This window comes from Trichomycterus rosablanca, chromosome 12, assembly GCF_030014385.1.
Source record: "Trichomycterus rosablanca isolate fTriRos1 chromosome 12, fTriRos1.hap1, whole genome shotgun sequence".
In the NCBI taxonomy this organism is placed as follows: Eukaryota; Metazoa; Chordata; class Actinopteri; order Siluriformes; family Trichomycteridae; genus Trichomycterus; species Trichomycterus rosablanca.
The window spans coordinates 17,693,440-17,711,841 of record NC_085999.1 but is presented as its reverse complement, the minus strand read 5'-3'; the positions used below and the strand labels follow the sequence as shown (position 1 = coordinate 17,711,841).

Here is an 18,402-nt window from a genome sequence, read left to right as displayed (position 1 = left end):
TGCTGACTGAGGAGCTTCGCAACTGACACACGCCCTCTCCGACACGTGTGCAGTACCGACTGCCCCTTTTCTCCTGCACGAGGCGTGTTCATATGCGGATCAGCTCTGTGCACGGAGAGCCACACCCTGATCAGCATTACTCCCCAACGTAGTGCAGGCACCATCATTCAGCCAGCCGAGGTCATAATGGCACCAGTTATGAGAAACCCTGGTCTGGCTTTTCCATCCCTGAACAACAGCCAATCGTTGTTCATGTAGCCGCCCAGCCCAGCCGGATGGCAGAGCTGAGATTCGATATGATGTATTCGAAATCCCAGCTCTGGTGTATATATATACTGTATATATATATAAACAGTAGTGTTCAAAAAAATAGCAGTGATTTAAAAAAAGTGAATAAAGCACAAAATCATTATAATAACTTTTATTTCCATAAATGCAAATGCACTGAAAATACTACACTTTCAATTCTAAATCAAAACATTAACAACATTTAGCCAGTTTGTGTTAATGCTTTACAGAAAGTTAAGAAAAATGAATATTACGCTGTTCAAAAAAATAGCACTGCCAGCATTTTTCTTTAAAAACTCAAAAAATGTATCTATAAACTGAAAATGTTTGAGGTTTCACTTTACTTTAAATTACTGAACTAATATTTAGTGGCATAACAATTGTTTCCAAGATCTGTGTTGCATGGAGTCGACCAACTTCTGGCACCTCTGAACAGGTATTCCAGTCCAGGATGATTAGACGACATTCCACAGTTCTTCTGCATTTTTGGGTTTTGCCTAAAAAAAAAACGCGCTTCAGATATCAGCCCACAAGTTCTCTATGGGATTGAAGTCAGGGGATTGGGCTGGCCACTCTGTTACCTCAATCTTGTTTGTCTGTAACCCATTTTAAGGGCATTTCTTCTTCGACATAGGGCAACATGATCTCCTCAAGTATTCTGATATATTTAAACTGATCCATGATCCCTCATATGTGATAAATAGACGTAACACCATGGTATGAGAAACATCCCATATCATCATTTTGTACCACTTTGCTTTACTGTCTTCACAGTGTACTTTGGCTCGAATTCAGTGCTCGAGGGTCATCTGACATACTGTCTATGGCCACTTGACCCAAAAAGAAAAATTTTGCTTTCACCAGTCCACAAAATGTTGAGCCATTTCTCTTTGGACCAGTCAATGTGTTCTTTGAGAAATTTGAACCCATTCAGGACACGTCTTTATCTTAACAACGGGACTTTGCAAGGAGTTCTTGCTGGTAAATTGGCTTCACTTAATCATCTTCTGTACTCACTGGTAACTTCAGATGTTCCTTGATCTTTCTGGAGGTGATCACTGGCTGAACCTTTGCCATTCTGGCTATTCTTTGATCCATTCAAACAGTAGTTCCACGCTTCCTTCTGCATCTTTCAGGTTTTGGTAGTCACTTTAAGGCATTTGAGATCATTTTAGCTGAGCAGCCTATCATTTGCTGCACTTCTCTGTATGTTTTTTCCCCTCTAAAATCAACTTTTTAATCAAAGTACGCTGTTCATCAGAACAATGTCTGGAACAAATGCGCTATGACCAACCTGTGCAACATTTGCCCCCCTCCTACCTTAAATAAGGGCCAAAATTGACACCCGTACTTCTGCAGAATGAATGACTTCACCAATTGAACTCCTCACTGCTATTATTTTGAACAACCCCCTTTCAATCAATGCTTCGATTACTCAGAATGAACGGCATGCATGTCCTAATTGTTGGGTTTGTTTTGTTTTCAATACTCTACTACACTTTCAAGTAATTTTTTTGCTATGTAGAAATATAATTTCTACTAAAAACTTTGATTTATCAAGTTAATGGTGTTGGACTGCAATTTTTTTGAACACCACTGTATATATACAGTATATACAGTATATATATATATATATATATATATATATATTAGGGCTGTCAAACGATTAAAAATTTTAATCGCGATTAATCTCAGAATTTTACATAGTTAATCGCGATTAATCACATTAAAAAAAATCTGTGTAAATGTTATAGAAAACAAGGATTTTTAAGTGAAATGTTACAATTAAAATGGTGAACACATTTTATGCTAAATGTACTTATGTTAAAAACTGCTGGGACAAGAGAAAACTGTAAGGGAGTTTTATTCACTCACATACTAGGCAGTAATACTATCCAGCAGAGACCCTTGACTTCGTATAAATGTCAGATGCGCAGTTATTGTAACAGACTTTTCTGTGGTTGTATTGTGACGATGGTTTGATGGACGTTTCTACACAAAGTGAGTGTGTTTTCACTAGGGATGCATCGATACCATTTTTTCCCAACCGAGTACGAGTACAAGTACATGTATTTTTGTACTCGCCGATACCTATTTAGAATGATGCAATCTGGAGCATTATGGGATAGTGGAGTTTTTAGTGTAAAATAGTGCAGTGGAACAGTTGCTTGCCATCACTAATTGTAAAAAAAAAACACCGCACAGACATCATTGAGAAAGCTTCTGACAAGCTAACGTTAACGTTCATTAATAAACGCACGTCATTAACGTTGTGCACATCATACATGCGATGCGATTCTGCTGATTGAAATATTTACTTTAAAAAGATAATACAGTCCGATCCCATCTGAGCCGATTCTATCAGCACGTTCGTGGTTCACCTCGGTAAATCGTAAACGACTCTGAGTCGACTCCCGCTCTGTGGTAATAACCAGTATAATTAAGCCTGAGCTTTATAATGTAAGCGAGTCACACAAAATGTTCTGTAGTATTTGGTGTTTATTTACAACCGCATCATTTATCATAACAGTAAACACGGAGAGATGACTGAGAAAAGAAACTTACGCTGCGCTTACAATTAATCGATTCCTGAATCACTTGTATCGACACTGTGAACAGAGTATTGAACACAAACAGCGGTCGCTGCTTTTGTAACCGGTTTATCTTCGCTGTTAGCTCTATTTTAAAGGGTTTTTTTTGTGAAACGGAACTAAATAACATTAAACGTGCATGTGAGCGTGGTCAGTGAGAATAATTCAATCTGTCTCCCGTGGGTGAAAAATGAATTGCTTTAGTTTTAGAAGTGAAAAAATCTCGTTAATCTCGTTAAGTGCGTTAACGGCACTAGTTTTTTTAATCGCGTTAAATTGAGAATGCGTTAATGCGTTATTATCGCGTTAACTTCGACAGCCCTAATATATATATATATATATATACATATATATTTTTTTTTTATATTGCAATTTGTAAAAATTAATACTGATAATGATCCCACTTTTCCTTTGTCAGTTAACTCATGATTTTTGTTTTTGTGAATAACTGTAAAAATACGTTATATACATTTTTACAATTTTTGTGGCAACTCTGGATGTGAGTTTTAAAAAGTCTCTACAAACAACAGGACACAAAGTGCTTGAACACTGATTAAGGTTCCATGGTTTGGAACACAATCCTAGGATCACTGTGTGTAATAATATACAGCATTGGATGATATGCAAATAATAGTTAGCAATAGATGAGCGAACGTCTCTGACTTTACATCTACGAGGTGGACCAACTAGGTAGGAGTGTCTAATAGAGTGGACAGTGAGTGGACACAGCATTTAAAAACTCCAGCAGTGCTGCTGTGTCTGATCCACTCATACCAGCACAACACACACTAACACACCACCAACAGGTCAGGGTCACTGCAGTGCTGAGAATGATCCACCACCCAAATAATACCTACTCTGTAGTGTTCCTGGGAAAGTCCTGACCATTGAAGAACAGCATTAAAGGGGCTAACAAAGCAAGCAGAGAAATAGATGGACTACAGTCAGTAATCATAGAATTACAAAGTGCTTCTATATGGTAAGTGGAGCTGATAAAATGGACAGTGGGTGTAGAAACAAGGAGGTGGTTTTAATGTTATGGCTGATCGGTGTATAATGGTCTGGGGCTGGAGCCCTTAGTTCCAGCTACAGCATAGAATGACATTGTATACAAAGGTGTGCCTCCAATCCTTTGCTTCTCTCAATGCACAAGTAAAAAATGGTAAAATAATGGGTTGAGTTTGGTGTGGAAGAACTTGACTGACCAGCACAGAACATTAAACTTAACCCCTTGACTATTGGAATGAAGTGGACTGTACTGTGAGCAAGATCTTATTGCTTAACAGCAGTTGCCAGACCTTAATAAAATCTACTTGCAGAATAGAAGCATATCCTTCCAATTATGAAATATTTATGATCACAAAAAGCAGACCAACTCCATTTTATCATCCCTGAAATTGCAATTATTCTCTCAGCAGGAAAAGACGTATTGGATTGTTCTGCATCGGTTTAGTTTATTTATTAGAATCCACAATCACTGTGAGTAGATTTTTTTACAATTATAGTCACTTATAAAGCATATAAAACCCACTATACTCTAAAATATTGTTTGCTTTTTCTTATCGCACTCTTCTCTACATTGTATGATTTTTTAACAGTTGTGTCAGGCCTGGCAATTTGGTAGAAGGCAATGAGAAATGATTTCCAATCATCTTTCAACTGCACACACACCATCTGTGTCATTGTGCTGGGTAGATCTCAGACTGCTGAATATTCATCTCTTTCCTCTTCTGATTAGATTAGTCTCCAATCAGTTTATGAGTGGAAATGATTCTGTAATCAACTACACGGTTTTATTAAGATAATGGCAGTTTATTGCAGATCTTGACTCTTCTTGTTAACAGTCTGAAGTAAGCTACATGCAAGAGCTCATTGCGGAGATCTGGTCCCATATTTATTCATGAACAATAGCAAATTGCAGCGTGAACATGTAATTACGGAGGTGCTTGCCAGTGTATACAGTTTGAAATTGAAAATTAGCAGAGATATTAATCATCAACACTGGACCTTGAAAACCACAAATTTTTTGTATTTATTTACCATGCAACAAAAAAGAACAGTCTAAACAAATAGCTTTTTACTACATTGTTCTGCTCTGTAATGAATGACTGCTGCAGCAGCCGTTGTGTTTGGGCTTTAAATGTAAGTAGTTCAGGACACTTATGTGTTTGTAAGAGGCCCCTGGGCAGTGTACTATTAAGTTAGCCCACCACCACTGAGATTTCATGATATACTGCGTCATCCTAGTCAGGGTTGTGATGGGTCCAGCTTCCCTGAAATCACTAGATGCAGTGCAGTATCACAACCCGGACAAGACGCTGATCTATCACGGGCAAATATTATGTCTGTATGTATATGCATAGCCCTGCCATGGGATTCGAACCCTGGATTCTTGCTGTAGTGGGTTGGTGCAATTTGCCCCTGCAACACCTGAGCCCCACCAGTGAGATCCAAGTTCAAATCTTAATCTCAGTGGTGCTAATAGCCAGCTGAGTGCCCTTAAGAGATTGGCTGTGTCTGGGAGTGATGGTCGAAGCCTATACACTGATCAGGCATAACATCATGACCACCTTCCTAATATTGTCCCCCTTTTGCTGCCAAAACAGCCCTGACCTGTCAAGGCATGGACTCCACTAGACCCCTGGTGCCATGTGTTCCCCAGGTAAGCGACACACACGCACCCGGCCATCCACGTGATGTAAAAGAAAACGTGATTCATCAGACCAGGCCACCTTCTTCCATTGCTCCATGGTCCAGTTCCGATGCTCAAATGCCTATTGTTGCCGCTTTTGGCGATGGACAGGGGTCAGCATGGGCACCCTGACTGGTCTGCGGCTATGCAGCCCCATACGCAACAAACTGCAATGCACTGTGTATTTTGACACCTTTCTAACAGAACCAGTATTAACTTCTTTAGTAATCTGAGCTACAGTAGCTCGTGTGTTGGATCGGACCACACGGGTCAGCCTTCGCTCCCTACGTGCATCGATGAGCCTTGGCCGCCCATGACCCTGTCGCCGGTTTACCACTGTTCCTTCCTTGGACCACTTTTGATAGATACTGACCACTGCAGACCGGGAACACCCCACAAGAGCTGCAATTTTGGAGATGCTCTGACCCAGTCGTCTAGCCATCACAATTTGGCCCTTGTCAAACTCGCTCAAATCCTTACGCTTGTCCATTTTTGCTGCTTCTAACACATCAACTTTGAGGATAAAATGTTCACTTGCTGCCTAATATAGCCCACCCACTAACAGGTGTTGTGATGAAGAGATAATCAGTGTTATTCACTTCACCTGTCAGTGGTTATAATGTTACACCTGGTCGGTATATATACATATATACACACACCCTGGACTGGCTGCAATCCATGGCAGGGCTTCAGGCACCCCTCAGACAGAGCCAAACAAAGCAAGAAAAATAAATAAATAAAATAATAAAAAAAGCTCTTAAGCTTTTTTTAAGCAGCTTAAGAAGCTCTTTAAGCTCCTTGATTGTCACTTGTGTTTAAAGAATTAATTTACATCAGACGATTTTTTATCAAGGACTGTCCTGCCAACATCAGACTTCTCAACTCAAGTCTAAACTGATGAACACGGACACACACCCACACACACTTGCACACACACTGACACAATTTCACTTACACACATACACTAAAACTAAACATCTGCACACTGCAAACACACATGCATACATTAACTTGCGTACACACGCACACTCACAAACAAGCATGCATACATCCACATATGTACATACACACACAATTAGACTGTCACACAAATACACACAGGCATACATACACATACATAAACTAGCACTCAAACTTACACACACATACATACACACTCACAATGTGGCAAATAATTACTCTCACACGTATACACTCTCACACACACACACACAATCATACACAAACTTCAATGCACAAACACACACACACACTAACATCCATATACTCACAAACACACACACTTAGACTCTGACAAACAATTACAGTCACACAAATACACACACGCATACATACACATACATAAACTCACACACGCACTTACACATACACACACACTTAGACACTTAGACTCTGACACACAATTAGTCACACAAATGCACACAAGCTCACATACATAATACATACATAAACTAACACTCACACTTACTCTCTCTCTCACACACACACACACACACACACACATACATACATACACAATCACAATGTGGCACATAATTACTCACACATATATACACACTCACACATTAACACACGCATAATCACAAACACACATGAATACACTTATACATTTACATTTTCAGCTTTTAGCAGAAGCTTTTATCAAAAGCGACTTTGTTGTGAAGTTGTGACAGTATACACTCTAAGCAATTGAGTGTTAAGGGCCTTGCTCAAGGGCCCAACAGCAGCAACCTGGCAGTGGTGTGGCTTGGACCGGCAACCAATTGATAACTGGTCCAGTACCTTAACCACTAAGCTACAACTGCCCTTGTACATACACATACACACATACACACCCTCACACACACAAACTCATACACAAACTCTCTCTTTCTCTTTCTCTCATACACACACACACACACACATCCAAAACAGTCTTGCTCCCAGGACTCTGACAACTCCAGTACATGCAATTACCTAGTGACTATATTACTTGAATATTTGCACAATATTGCAATTTGCACAGTATTGCATTTTTGCACCTTACTTTTTAATATCTCTGCTGCTTTATAAACCCTACACTGTACACTGTATATCAGAATATGTTTTTTACCTCTCCTATCATGTACTGGCCAACACTGCACTTGTCTTTAGTCCCACTCCCACTTTAGTCCCACTGAATTATGGGATAGATTATCGGAACGCAGTGTGCTGCGTTTGCTTACTCAAAAACGGCCATCCATGCAGTAGGTCATCCGGGTACTTTTCACATACTGTTTAATGAATACTATGTATTCTGACACGCTACCTGCTCTCGCGTACTGCTTTCGTGTACTGTTCGGTATGGAAGTGTGCGATTTCGGACGCAGCCCTAGTTTTTATCTACCTTGCTTTTAGGGGCACAGTCATGCTGTCAAGAGACAAAAAGTTCATACGTCCTTGGTAGAAGGAATAAATGAACACTCTTACAACATTCAGTGCCCAGTTAGTACGTCTTTGTTGGCTGGGGATCAGAACTTTGATGTAATAAGGACTCTGGAGATTTGTAAGAGGCCTTGTCACGTGGGATATAAATCTCATACTAAGTGGCTGTGTTGCAGTTCTGGTAATTGATACTGGTGTAGTTAAGGTGCAATGTGACACATTCACAGCATGCAAAATGGAAGCTAATGTTTCGCTTAGACATGTTTTATGTGCTCAGCAGATGAGGGTCACCTACGTGCCTCATGAATCTTTAAACAGCTGCTGGGTGCAGCAGTGTCAATAAGGAAATCTCTGAGGCTGGATTCTCTCTCTCTCTCTCTCTCTCTCTCTCTCTCTCTCTATTTCCATTTCTCAGCATCATCCAAGCATCTGTTAGGTTTGAAGAGGAATGCTAAAATGTGAAACTAGGCTGTCAAGATTAACACATTAATTCATGTTAATTTAGTGCTTGCTGTGCAAAATGCATAAAGCTTCCTCTGTCTGAGCCACACTGCTGTGACTAATGATGATGGTTAAAATAAAAGAGATGAATAGGTTAAACACAATGGGGATTTGAACTGAGAATTCAGTTCACACTCTGAGATTAGTAACATTGATGTATGCATGCATCATCTTTTGTTAAGATATATTGTAACTTTATGGGTTACATTTTCACCTCAAACCAGAGTAAGAAACCCGAACTCAGCTTGCAATTTAGAAGACCGTGCTGTAACTAAGATGTTTTATCAATATTTACATTTACCCTTTTTAATATACAAAAAGTTAGGACAGTATGGAAATGCAAATAAAATAAAAATGCAGTGTTTCTTACATTTACTTTGACTTAAATTTCAGACAGTTTGAACCTGAGATATTTCATGTTTTGTCTGCTCAACTTCATTTCATTTATTAAGAAACATCCATTCCTGCATTTCAGACCTGCAACACATTCCAAATAAAAGTTGGGACGGGGGCAATTTAGGGCTAGTAATAAGGTGAAAAAACTAAATATTGATGGGATTTCAAACAGGTGATGTCAACAGGTGATTGTAATCATGGTTTGGTATAAAAGCAGCATCCAGGAAAGGCTGAGCTTTGATGAGAAAAGATGATCAGAGGATCTCCAGTTTGTCAACAAATGTGTGAGAAAATGATTGAAATGTTTAAAAACGATGTACCTCAAAGAAAGATTGAAAGGGATTTGCATATTTCTCCCTCTACAGTGCATAATATCATTAAACGATTCAAAGCATCAGGAGGAATTTCAGTGCGTAAAGGCCAAGGGTGCAAGCTTTGATCCCTCAGATGGCACTGCATTAAGAACCGCCACTCAGCAATAGCTGATATAACCACATGGGTGAGGGATTACTTGGCAAACCTTTGTCAAGCACTACAATACAGAGTTACATGCACAAATGGCACTTCAAACTCTACTGTGCAAAACAAAGCCTTATGTTAACCATGTCCAGAAGCGGCGTCGACTAGTCTGGGCTCGGGGGCATCTAGGATGGACCATCACACAGTGGAATTGTGTATTGTGGTCAGATGAATCCACATTCCTTTTTTGGAAATAATGGACGCCGTGTGCTCCGGACCAAAGACGAAAAGGACCATCCAGACTGTTATCAGCAACAAGTCCAAAAGCCGGGGTCTGTCATGGTATGGGGCTGTGTCAGTGCCCTTGGTAAAGGTCATTTACACTTTTGTGATGGCAGCATTAATGCAGAAAAGTACATTGAGATCTTAGAGCAACATTTGCTGCCTTCAAGACGTCATCTTTTCCAGGGACGTCCATGCATTTTTCAACAAGACAAAGCAAAACCACATGCTGCACACATTACAAAGTCATGGCTGCGGAAGAAGAGGGTACGGGTACTGGACTGGCCTGCCTGCAGTCCTGACCTGTCCCCTATAGAAAATTAAAACAATTAAAAAAGCGACAAAGACGACCTCGTACTGTTGCACATCTTAAGACGTGTTTGCAGGAAGAATGGGACAAAATAAAAGCTGAAACACTAAATCACTTGGTATCCTTGGTGCCAAAACATGTTTTAAGCAGGAATGGAATGCAGGAATGGATGTTTATTAATAAACGAAATGAAGCTGACCAGACAAAACATGAACTCAGGTTCATCCTGTCTGTAATCAAATAAAATTCAAAGTAAATGTAAGAAACTCTGTGTTTTTTTTTTATTATTTGCATTTTCCATGCTGTACTAACTTTTACTGATTTGGGGTTGTACAATTGTACAATTGGTTACTAAGTGAGCGTTCAAAGATGTTTGACCGCTGATGAGTAGCGTAAAAGCAAGTAGGAAAAATAAATGAATCTGGGTGAAGGAGTAGATTTGGCTACATGACCAACAGGGAGTCTTCTGTTCTGCAGAGAGAGTTGAAAGTCAGATACAATTTTTTGCAATGAAGTGTTATTATTATGGTTTGGAGTGAAAGTCACAAATACTGTAAAGCTTGTGTGTGCAGATGTATTCTGATAGAAACTATATTATGCCCTTGTTCCACATATTTACACCTTCTCCTCCAGGGTTTCCCTTCTGTATTTTGCATTCATAACAATCACAACCTGGTCGCAACACCTTTTACACTACATGATTTTGAGTCACCGACAGGTCCAGATATTTAACATGCTAGATATTTTTTCTTGAGTCGGCGAGTGCTCTGCACGCCGCTCAGATTGAGTTGTTGAACAGTTCACACATAGCAATCGAGAGCCAATTTCCGAGCCCCGAGCGAACACCGAGTTGCTTCTGAGCTGCCACATCTAGCTGTGACCTGTCGGCGAGCGAAAATCAGGGCAAAAATCATGAACTACATTACTGATTGCAGTCCATCTGTTGCTATGCACACTTCGTCACACTGTTTATGACCATATTGATCAATTGAAAGGGACCCCCACTGACAGTTTTTCTAGTATACAGTAGCATTCTGTACTGAAATAATAACTGACACAAACATTTGAATGGCATTGTGCATTTAATTGTGTTTACTCTGATAAATGTTTATTTAAACTGCTTTAGAATTGTTTATTTAGACTGCCAGAAAGTTGAGCAGGATTAATTACTCTGGAAAATGTAGTTCTAACTGTGCCGGCGTAGTAGCTGTGATGTTATACTTAGATATATGTAGAATATGTATTATATATATAATATATACTGTATATATACAGTATATATATATTTATATATATCATATAATATCATATAAATATTTCTGCTGTAACAACCACTGTTGTGATCTTTTCTTTAGGTGATGTAGAAATGATAATCAGTTGCCCCCTCAATCACATACAATGCCCGGGAAGAAGAAAGTGCATTCACTTCAACAAGCTGTGTAATGGGGCCAAAGACTGTGAGGATGGTTTTGATGAAGGCGTTCACTGTAGAGGTAAGATGCTGTATTCTAATCAATATAGCTAATGCATATATCTGATCATCTGACATCTCAGCTCTGCCATCTGGCTGGGCGGCTACATGAACAACAATTGGCTGTTGTTCGTACATCGTACAGGGTGGGAAGCTGAATAGGGACCTCTTAACTGATGCAATTACGACCTGAGCTGGCTGGTTGATGCCACCTGCACCGAGTAGAGGAATAATGCTGATCACTGTGTGGCTCTCCATACACAAAGCTGATCCATATATGAACTCGCCTCGTGCAGGTAAAAAGATGCAGTCGGCTACTACACACGTGTCGCAGGGGACTGTGTGTCAGTCTCGCTCTCCTCAGCATCAGTAGAGAGGAAGCATAATGCAATCAGGTAATTGGATACAACTAAATTAGGTAGAAAATTGGGAAAAGTGCTAAAAAATACCGTTCATGTTAAAATACTGGTTGATGAACAGCAAAAAATAACAGTAAGCAAATCAGATCTAACATACCAACTAATTCTTCTAAATCTTAGATAACAGTGAGGATTACAGTGATTCTCAAAGGTCTGAAATATTCTGAAATATTCTGCAGCTATCACTGTTAGATCATATGATCACCGCAGGTCCACTTATAGGTGCAGTGCTAAAATGCCTAGAGTCAGCTGTGTAGAGCAGCCAAATCGTCTCTAATTTTATTTAAAAAATGAAACACCAGGAAGCATGTGTTTTTGCCTTAGAATTTATTTGTGATTTGTAAATTTGTTTCACCAAATTTAACAACTGACAGTTGATTTAAGAACTGAACTGCCAAAGTTTCACACATCATTACAGAGATTCAATGTTGTGCCCAAATCTAACAGCATAAAATTTAACACCCTAAAGGCATGTGCTGTTTTTCAAGTGCTTTGAAGGTTTTATACAACCTCAAATGAGAAATGTTTGCGACAGTATAGAAAACACCCATACTATTCCAACTTAAGCCAGACTAACAAACAAAAAATAATAATAATAATAACGTAATTTAAATTGTAAACCAAGCAACACACAAAGTCAAAAACAGCTCATTTTTATGCATTGCTGTAAATGTGCTGGTAAACCAAATGTATGCAGTAAGCCTATACATGTGAACATGTGTATACCAGTATTTTTCAGCAAACATAATTAATATTTTGCATCATGTTCCAATATTAAGACAATACAATACTTTACATAAGTAAAGTACCTTGTTATGTTAGCTACTGTTAGGAAGAGCATCTCTAAATAAAAGTTTAAATGCTGAACTATACAGTCATCACATTATTATGATCACCAGCTAATATCCAGAGTAACCGCCGTGACAGCCACTAGACGAGCTGGGAGTGACTCAATAAAGTCCTTGTAGGTTGTCACAGGTATCTGGAGCATCTGCAGTGCATCCCACAGCTGCTGGTGGGTGAGTGGGGGAAAAAAGCAAAAGCAAACATGACAATCAAAGTGGTCCCTCAGATGCTCAATAAGGTTCAAGTCTGGGGAATTAGGGGGGCAGGGTAGTACTTGGAAGTCTTGGTCATGCTCTTCCAACCAGTGTCAGGCATTTCTAGCTGTGTGACATGTCGCATTGTCTTGCTGGAAGATCTCATCTGCCCCAGGGAAGACAATTTTACCCATGACGACAATAAGGGGTATATGTGCAGACAGCCTATCGCACACCTTATATACCCAACAAGCCAGCTCAAGAAACATGGTAATAAGTGGTCATAATAATGTGACTGTTTTATATTACAGTTACTGTTCTTATTTAATAAGGCTTGCTGCATTATTAACACATCTTAGCAACATGTTTGATAGTTTAATAGGTGTGTTAATGCTTAATTACTATTGATGGTCGACTATCAGTTTTAAGTTTTTGGCAAAAAATCACTAGTAACTGTTAATATTTATTTATTTATTTCATTTTCCCCCCATGTTTCCTCCCAGTCTAGTCGTATTTAATTACCCGATTGCATTACGCTTCCTCTCTACTGATGTTGAATTCTCCTCTGACTGAGGAGAGCTGTGACTAACATGCCCCCTCCGACACAAGTGCAGTAGCCGACTGCATCTTTTCACCTGCACGAGGCGAGTTCATATGTGGATCAGTTTTGTGTACAAAGAGACACACCCTGATCCTCATTATCTCTTGTCTCTGATGCAGATGCCATTGATCAGCCAGCAGAGGTTGTAATTGTATCAGTTATGAGGAGTCCCCTCCGGCACCCTGCCCTTAAACAACAAGCCAACTGTTGTTCATGTAGACGCCCAGCCTGCCTGGTGGCAGAGCTGAGATTGGAACTGACAAGTTTGAGATGTCAGCTCTGGTGTGCTAGGGTGTTTTACCGCTGCATGTCCTGAGTGCACTTAATATTTTTAATAAGCCTTCCAATTACAAAGTATGTAAGACACACTTGATTGTTGGTACTAGGCCAAATGTTGCAGGTGTTTACTGGTATAATGCACAATTGTGCAAAGTGGACAAATTACCAAGGTTAAGCCAGGAGCTACAAAACAGGTTGAATAGAACAGTAGTGCATAAGCAGCAGGTGTAATGTTGGACACTGCCTGTTGTTGATCACAATCATACAAAGCACAAAAACAAGCATGTAAGAACCACCTGGCCTGTGTGATATAACAACGCAAACTCAGCATGCTGCTTTGGGTGTTTGCCCATTAGCTGCCCAAACCTGTGACCTTTAGTGAACTGAAAATTCACAGCCTCCACTTACATTGTGCTATGACTTGCTGATCCGGCCTTTTGATCTATTACCTGTCTAAAGAGAAGCCACTTACCCATACTAAGCAGAAGGGATTACTGTGTCGGAGTAAATTTACACACTCGTACAGTGCTCGCAGCAACACATTCTGGTTTATTCGGGGTTCAAAAGTTGTTGCTTTCTCACTTAAAAAGAGCATTCGTCTCCTAAATCCATAATTCAATGTGGCACCGTGTTGTGAAGACAGGACGATTTGAGCTAGCAGACCTCTGTAGATTGGAAAGAGAACCAGCTCTCTGTTGTGTCATATTTTGCTGAGTTCAAGCTCTCATCTCTTAAGCCCGATGCCATTTTACCTGCCTGCCCTGAAGGCAGATCTTTTCTTGTACTGCAAAAAGCCCTACAAAAGGTTCCCAACACTCGATTGATGGAGTCTATTGATGCAGCAGAGATAGAGAAAGTGGGGGCTAAAGTTTGGGTTTGTCAAGATGTGGAACAAAGCGAGCAGTGCCTGGAGGCTACACTGATATATCACTGAAAGTTATAAATGACATTATGTTCATTGTTCTGCTCTTGCATGTGTTTGTTTTAGATACAGCTAATTAAGCAATAGAAACAGAGGCAATAAATTCTCTCTGTGCTATTTTCTTCCTTCTGTGTTTACGCTTTTTCAGTCTAACTCTAATGTTCCTTTTATTTAAACTACAGATGCTCAAGCCTGTCTTGCTTTAAGATTAACTGTGATGATGCTACAGTTTTTAAATACATGAACTTTGTTTATACTGCTAATAATGTAATAATTGAAACATACATTGTTTAACAGTTTTTTATTACTGATGTAACAACGTTGTAACTGGTCTATTTAATAAATTATGTTCAACTTCTATTGTATATGTACAACCATATGCCATCTTTCTATTTACGCTATGAACGCCATTGCAGCTCCAGGGGTTTAAAAAGCTCTATACAAATAATTGACTTGACTTGAATTATGGGATAGATTATCGGACCGCAAGTGTGCTGTGTTTGAAAACTCACTACTAAAATTACTACCCATGCATAAGGTCATCAGGGTACTTTTTGCATACTGTTTAATGAATACTATGTATTCGGACACACTACCTGCTCTTGCGTACTGCTTTCGTGTACTGTTGTACAGTATGGAAGGGATTTCGGACGTAGCCCATAATCAAAGGTGTATCCTATCTTGCAGTGTTTCTGGATAATATGTGGGCTCATTGTGACCCTGATTAGGATGAAGAAGTCACTTTACTTCTTCACCAACCACTAAAAAGTATTATGCATCATATTTATTACTGTAAAATCAAGTCCAAATAATTAATACTGAATCTAAAAATGCATATACACTTTTGTATTTATTATTATTATTATTATTATATTTATTTATTTATTGCAATATTGGCTTTATTTTTTATTCAGCTTTTGATGTATTATTATTATTTACTTATTTTTTACAATATTGGTTTTGTTTATTTATTTATTTATATCTTATTTATTATTATTATTATTATTATTATTATCATTATTATTATTATTATTATTAATAATAATAGTAGTAGTAGTAGTAGTAGTGGTATTTGTTTTATTTTTTGTGCAGTATTGGATTAATTTTTTTATTCAGCTTTTGTTTTATTATTATTTACTTTTTTGCAATATTGGTTTTGTTTATTTATTTATTTATTATTTATAATATTGGCTTTGTTTTATTATTATTATTTATTTATTTATTTATTTTTATTTTGCAATATTGGCTTTTTATTTTCAATTATTATCATCTTTATTATTATTATTATTATCATTATTATTATTATTTATTTATATATTTATTTATTTATAAATTTATTTATTTTTGCAATATTGGCTTTGTTTTATTATTATTATTTATTTATTTATTTTTATTTTGCAATATTGGCTTTTTATTTTCAATTATTATCATCTTTATTATTATTATTATTATTTATTTATTTTTGCAATATTGGCTTTGTTTTAAAAGCTGCTTTGGTAGTTCACAACACTAACCACTGCAAACCTGCAGCTTTTGTTTTATTATTTATTTATTTATAAATGTATTTATTTTTTGCAATATTGGCTTTGTTTTAAAAGCTGCTTTGTTAATCCGCAGCACTAACCACCGCAAACCTGCAGCTTTTGTTTTTACAGTCGTGGTGCCTCTAGGGACACAACACGTGAATAATGAGCAGTATTTTAAGACTGTTGGAAATGTTATTAAGCAGTGTGGAGGCAGTCAGTCTCTGTGGAGTTTGCCAGTGGCTAGCATTCGTTTGGTGACTTACGCGTTTGCTGGCGTAGGTGTCAGGGTGGATGTAATGAAGTGTGATAATCGAATGAGTAAATTCAAACCACTGTGTGGTTCAGGCTAAGACATATGCTAGAGGTTTCTCACCACATGCCTACACACACCTACAGAATATGCACTCTGGTACAGAAGGGGAATTGGGGTCAGTGTGGAGAACAGCATCTGCTTCTTTGTTGCAACTGTCTCTCCGCCTCTCATAATGAATATATAAAATCAGTCCCAGAGGATGTTGTGTCCATATGGAGGAGAAAGATTATTCTGTTTCACTCTTGCTGAATTTAAGTGTGCTTTATTTTAATCATGGGAGCAAAGGTCTGACGATGGAAAGCAGATATTACAAACTTTATTTTTTGCCAAACTTTCTTATTATTTGTTATAACTGAACATTGTTGAATAACAGGTGGAATAGAATAAACAGCAAAGTTATATAAACGTAAGAAAGACGCTGCTAAATATTCATTCATGCATTTATTCATTCATTGTCTTTTTACCACTGCTTTGTCTTGGTCAGGGTCGCAGTCAGTTCAGTTCACTGGGGTAAAGGTAGAAAACACTCTGGACAGGCTGCCAGTCCATACATGCCAAACACACACACATTTACACCTAGGGCAATTTTGACTGTTTTTGGACTGTTGTAAAAATTATAAACTTTATTTTGAAATCTCTCAATAATTTTTAACCCAAAATGGTTATAAATTTGACCTAATACAGAATATAGTTAGCAAAAATTTAAATTCTTGAAAAAAGGTCCTTCATTTTGGACCTGACACACTAAGCCCCATGCTCACCAGGAACTTGCCATTCACATGGTTTTGAGTAATTATTATGTTTAGGCAGGGACTAGGAAATTAAAGATTAAAGTAGTGACTTAGAAAGTTAAAAAGTCATGTTATATGAATAAACAAGACTTCTTATTCACTATTACAAGACAACCAACTTACAGTTGGGGTACAGCACCGGTACAGAGACCGGAAAAGAGTGTGGATCATGGTGTGTCTCTCCGTGCCCAGTGCTGATGCGCACTGCACTTGTCAAAGTGTAGGTGAAAAAATGCATACGGCTGCTGCCCATGTGTCTGAGGGGGCATGGGTTAGCTTCGTTCTCCTCAATCAGAGCGGGGGATCGGCATTGGTGGAGAGGAAGCATGACGCAATCGGGCAATTGGACGTGCTAAAACGGAGAAAATGCATGACGCAATTGGGCAATTGAACATGCTAAAAGGGAGAAAAAGGGGAGAAAATGCATAAACAAAATAAAAATTAAAATAATAATAATAATAATAATAATAATAATAATACAGATAAATGTTGTTGAAAATAGGCTGAGATTGACCTGTGGGTGGCACAGTGGTAAATTAAATACAGACATGATTGGGGCAAGGTCCAGCAATAAATTGGCAGCCTGTCTGGGGTGTGTTGTTACTTTGCTCCCAGCGATTCTGGGGATACCTGACCAGGATGAAGCAGTGGCAAAAGCATGAAATAAAATAAAATTTCCTACAGTTTGTATTAAGAAAAATTTATTGTAAATAAATACATTGTAAAAGGGTGCAGATGCTAGACTGGCCTGTCTGCAGTTCATACCTGTCTCTGTTATAATGTAATAATATCATGTGGAGCATTTGGTAGCACAATGCAAATTAGGGTGCTTGGAAGATGTAGCGGTTTAATGCACTAGTGTACCAGTGCTGAGATCCAAGTTTGAATCTCTGATGAGCCACCAATATGACCGAATGTACAACCTTTGGACGTTTGTAGTTTTTGACTTTTTATTTAAGAACTGATTGTATAGTTTGGAGGCAGCTTGGTGTTAAAATGTAGATTTTATCTTTTTTTTTTCTACAACCCCAAATCAGAAAAAGTTGGGACAGCATGGAAAATGCAAATAAAAAAAAAAAAACTGAGTTTCTTACATTTACTTGGACTTTTATTTGATT

At 38.3% G+C, this 18,402-nt stretch overlaps 1 protein-coding gene across 1 annotated transcript in view; it reads left to right on the top strand.

Annotated features, from left to right (window-relative positions):
• lrp1bb (low density lipoprotein receptor-related protein 1Bb) overlaps positions 1-18,402 on the top strand; it is a 488,452-nt gene that overhangs the window by 34,286 nt on the left and 435,764 nt on the right. The window contains exon 3 of the mRNA XM_063005338.1: positions 11,278-11,415. Within this exon, the coding sequence (XP_062861408.1) occupies positions 11,278-11,415 (138 nt within the window). The remainder of the gene's footprint in view (positions 1-11,277; positions 11,416-18,402) is intronic.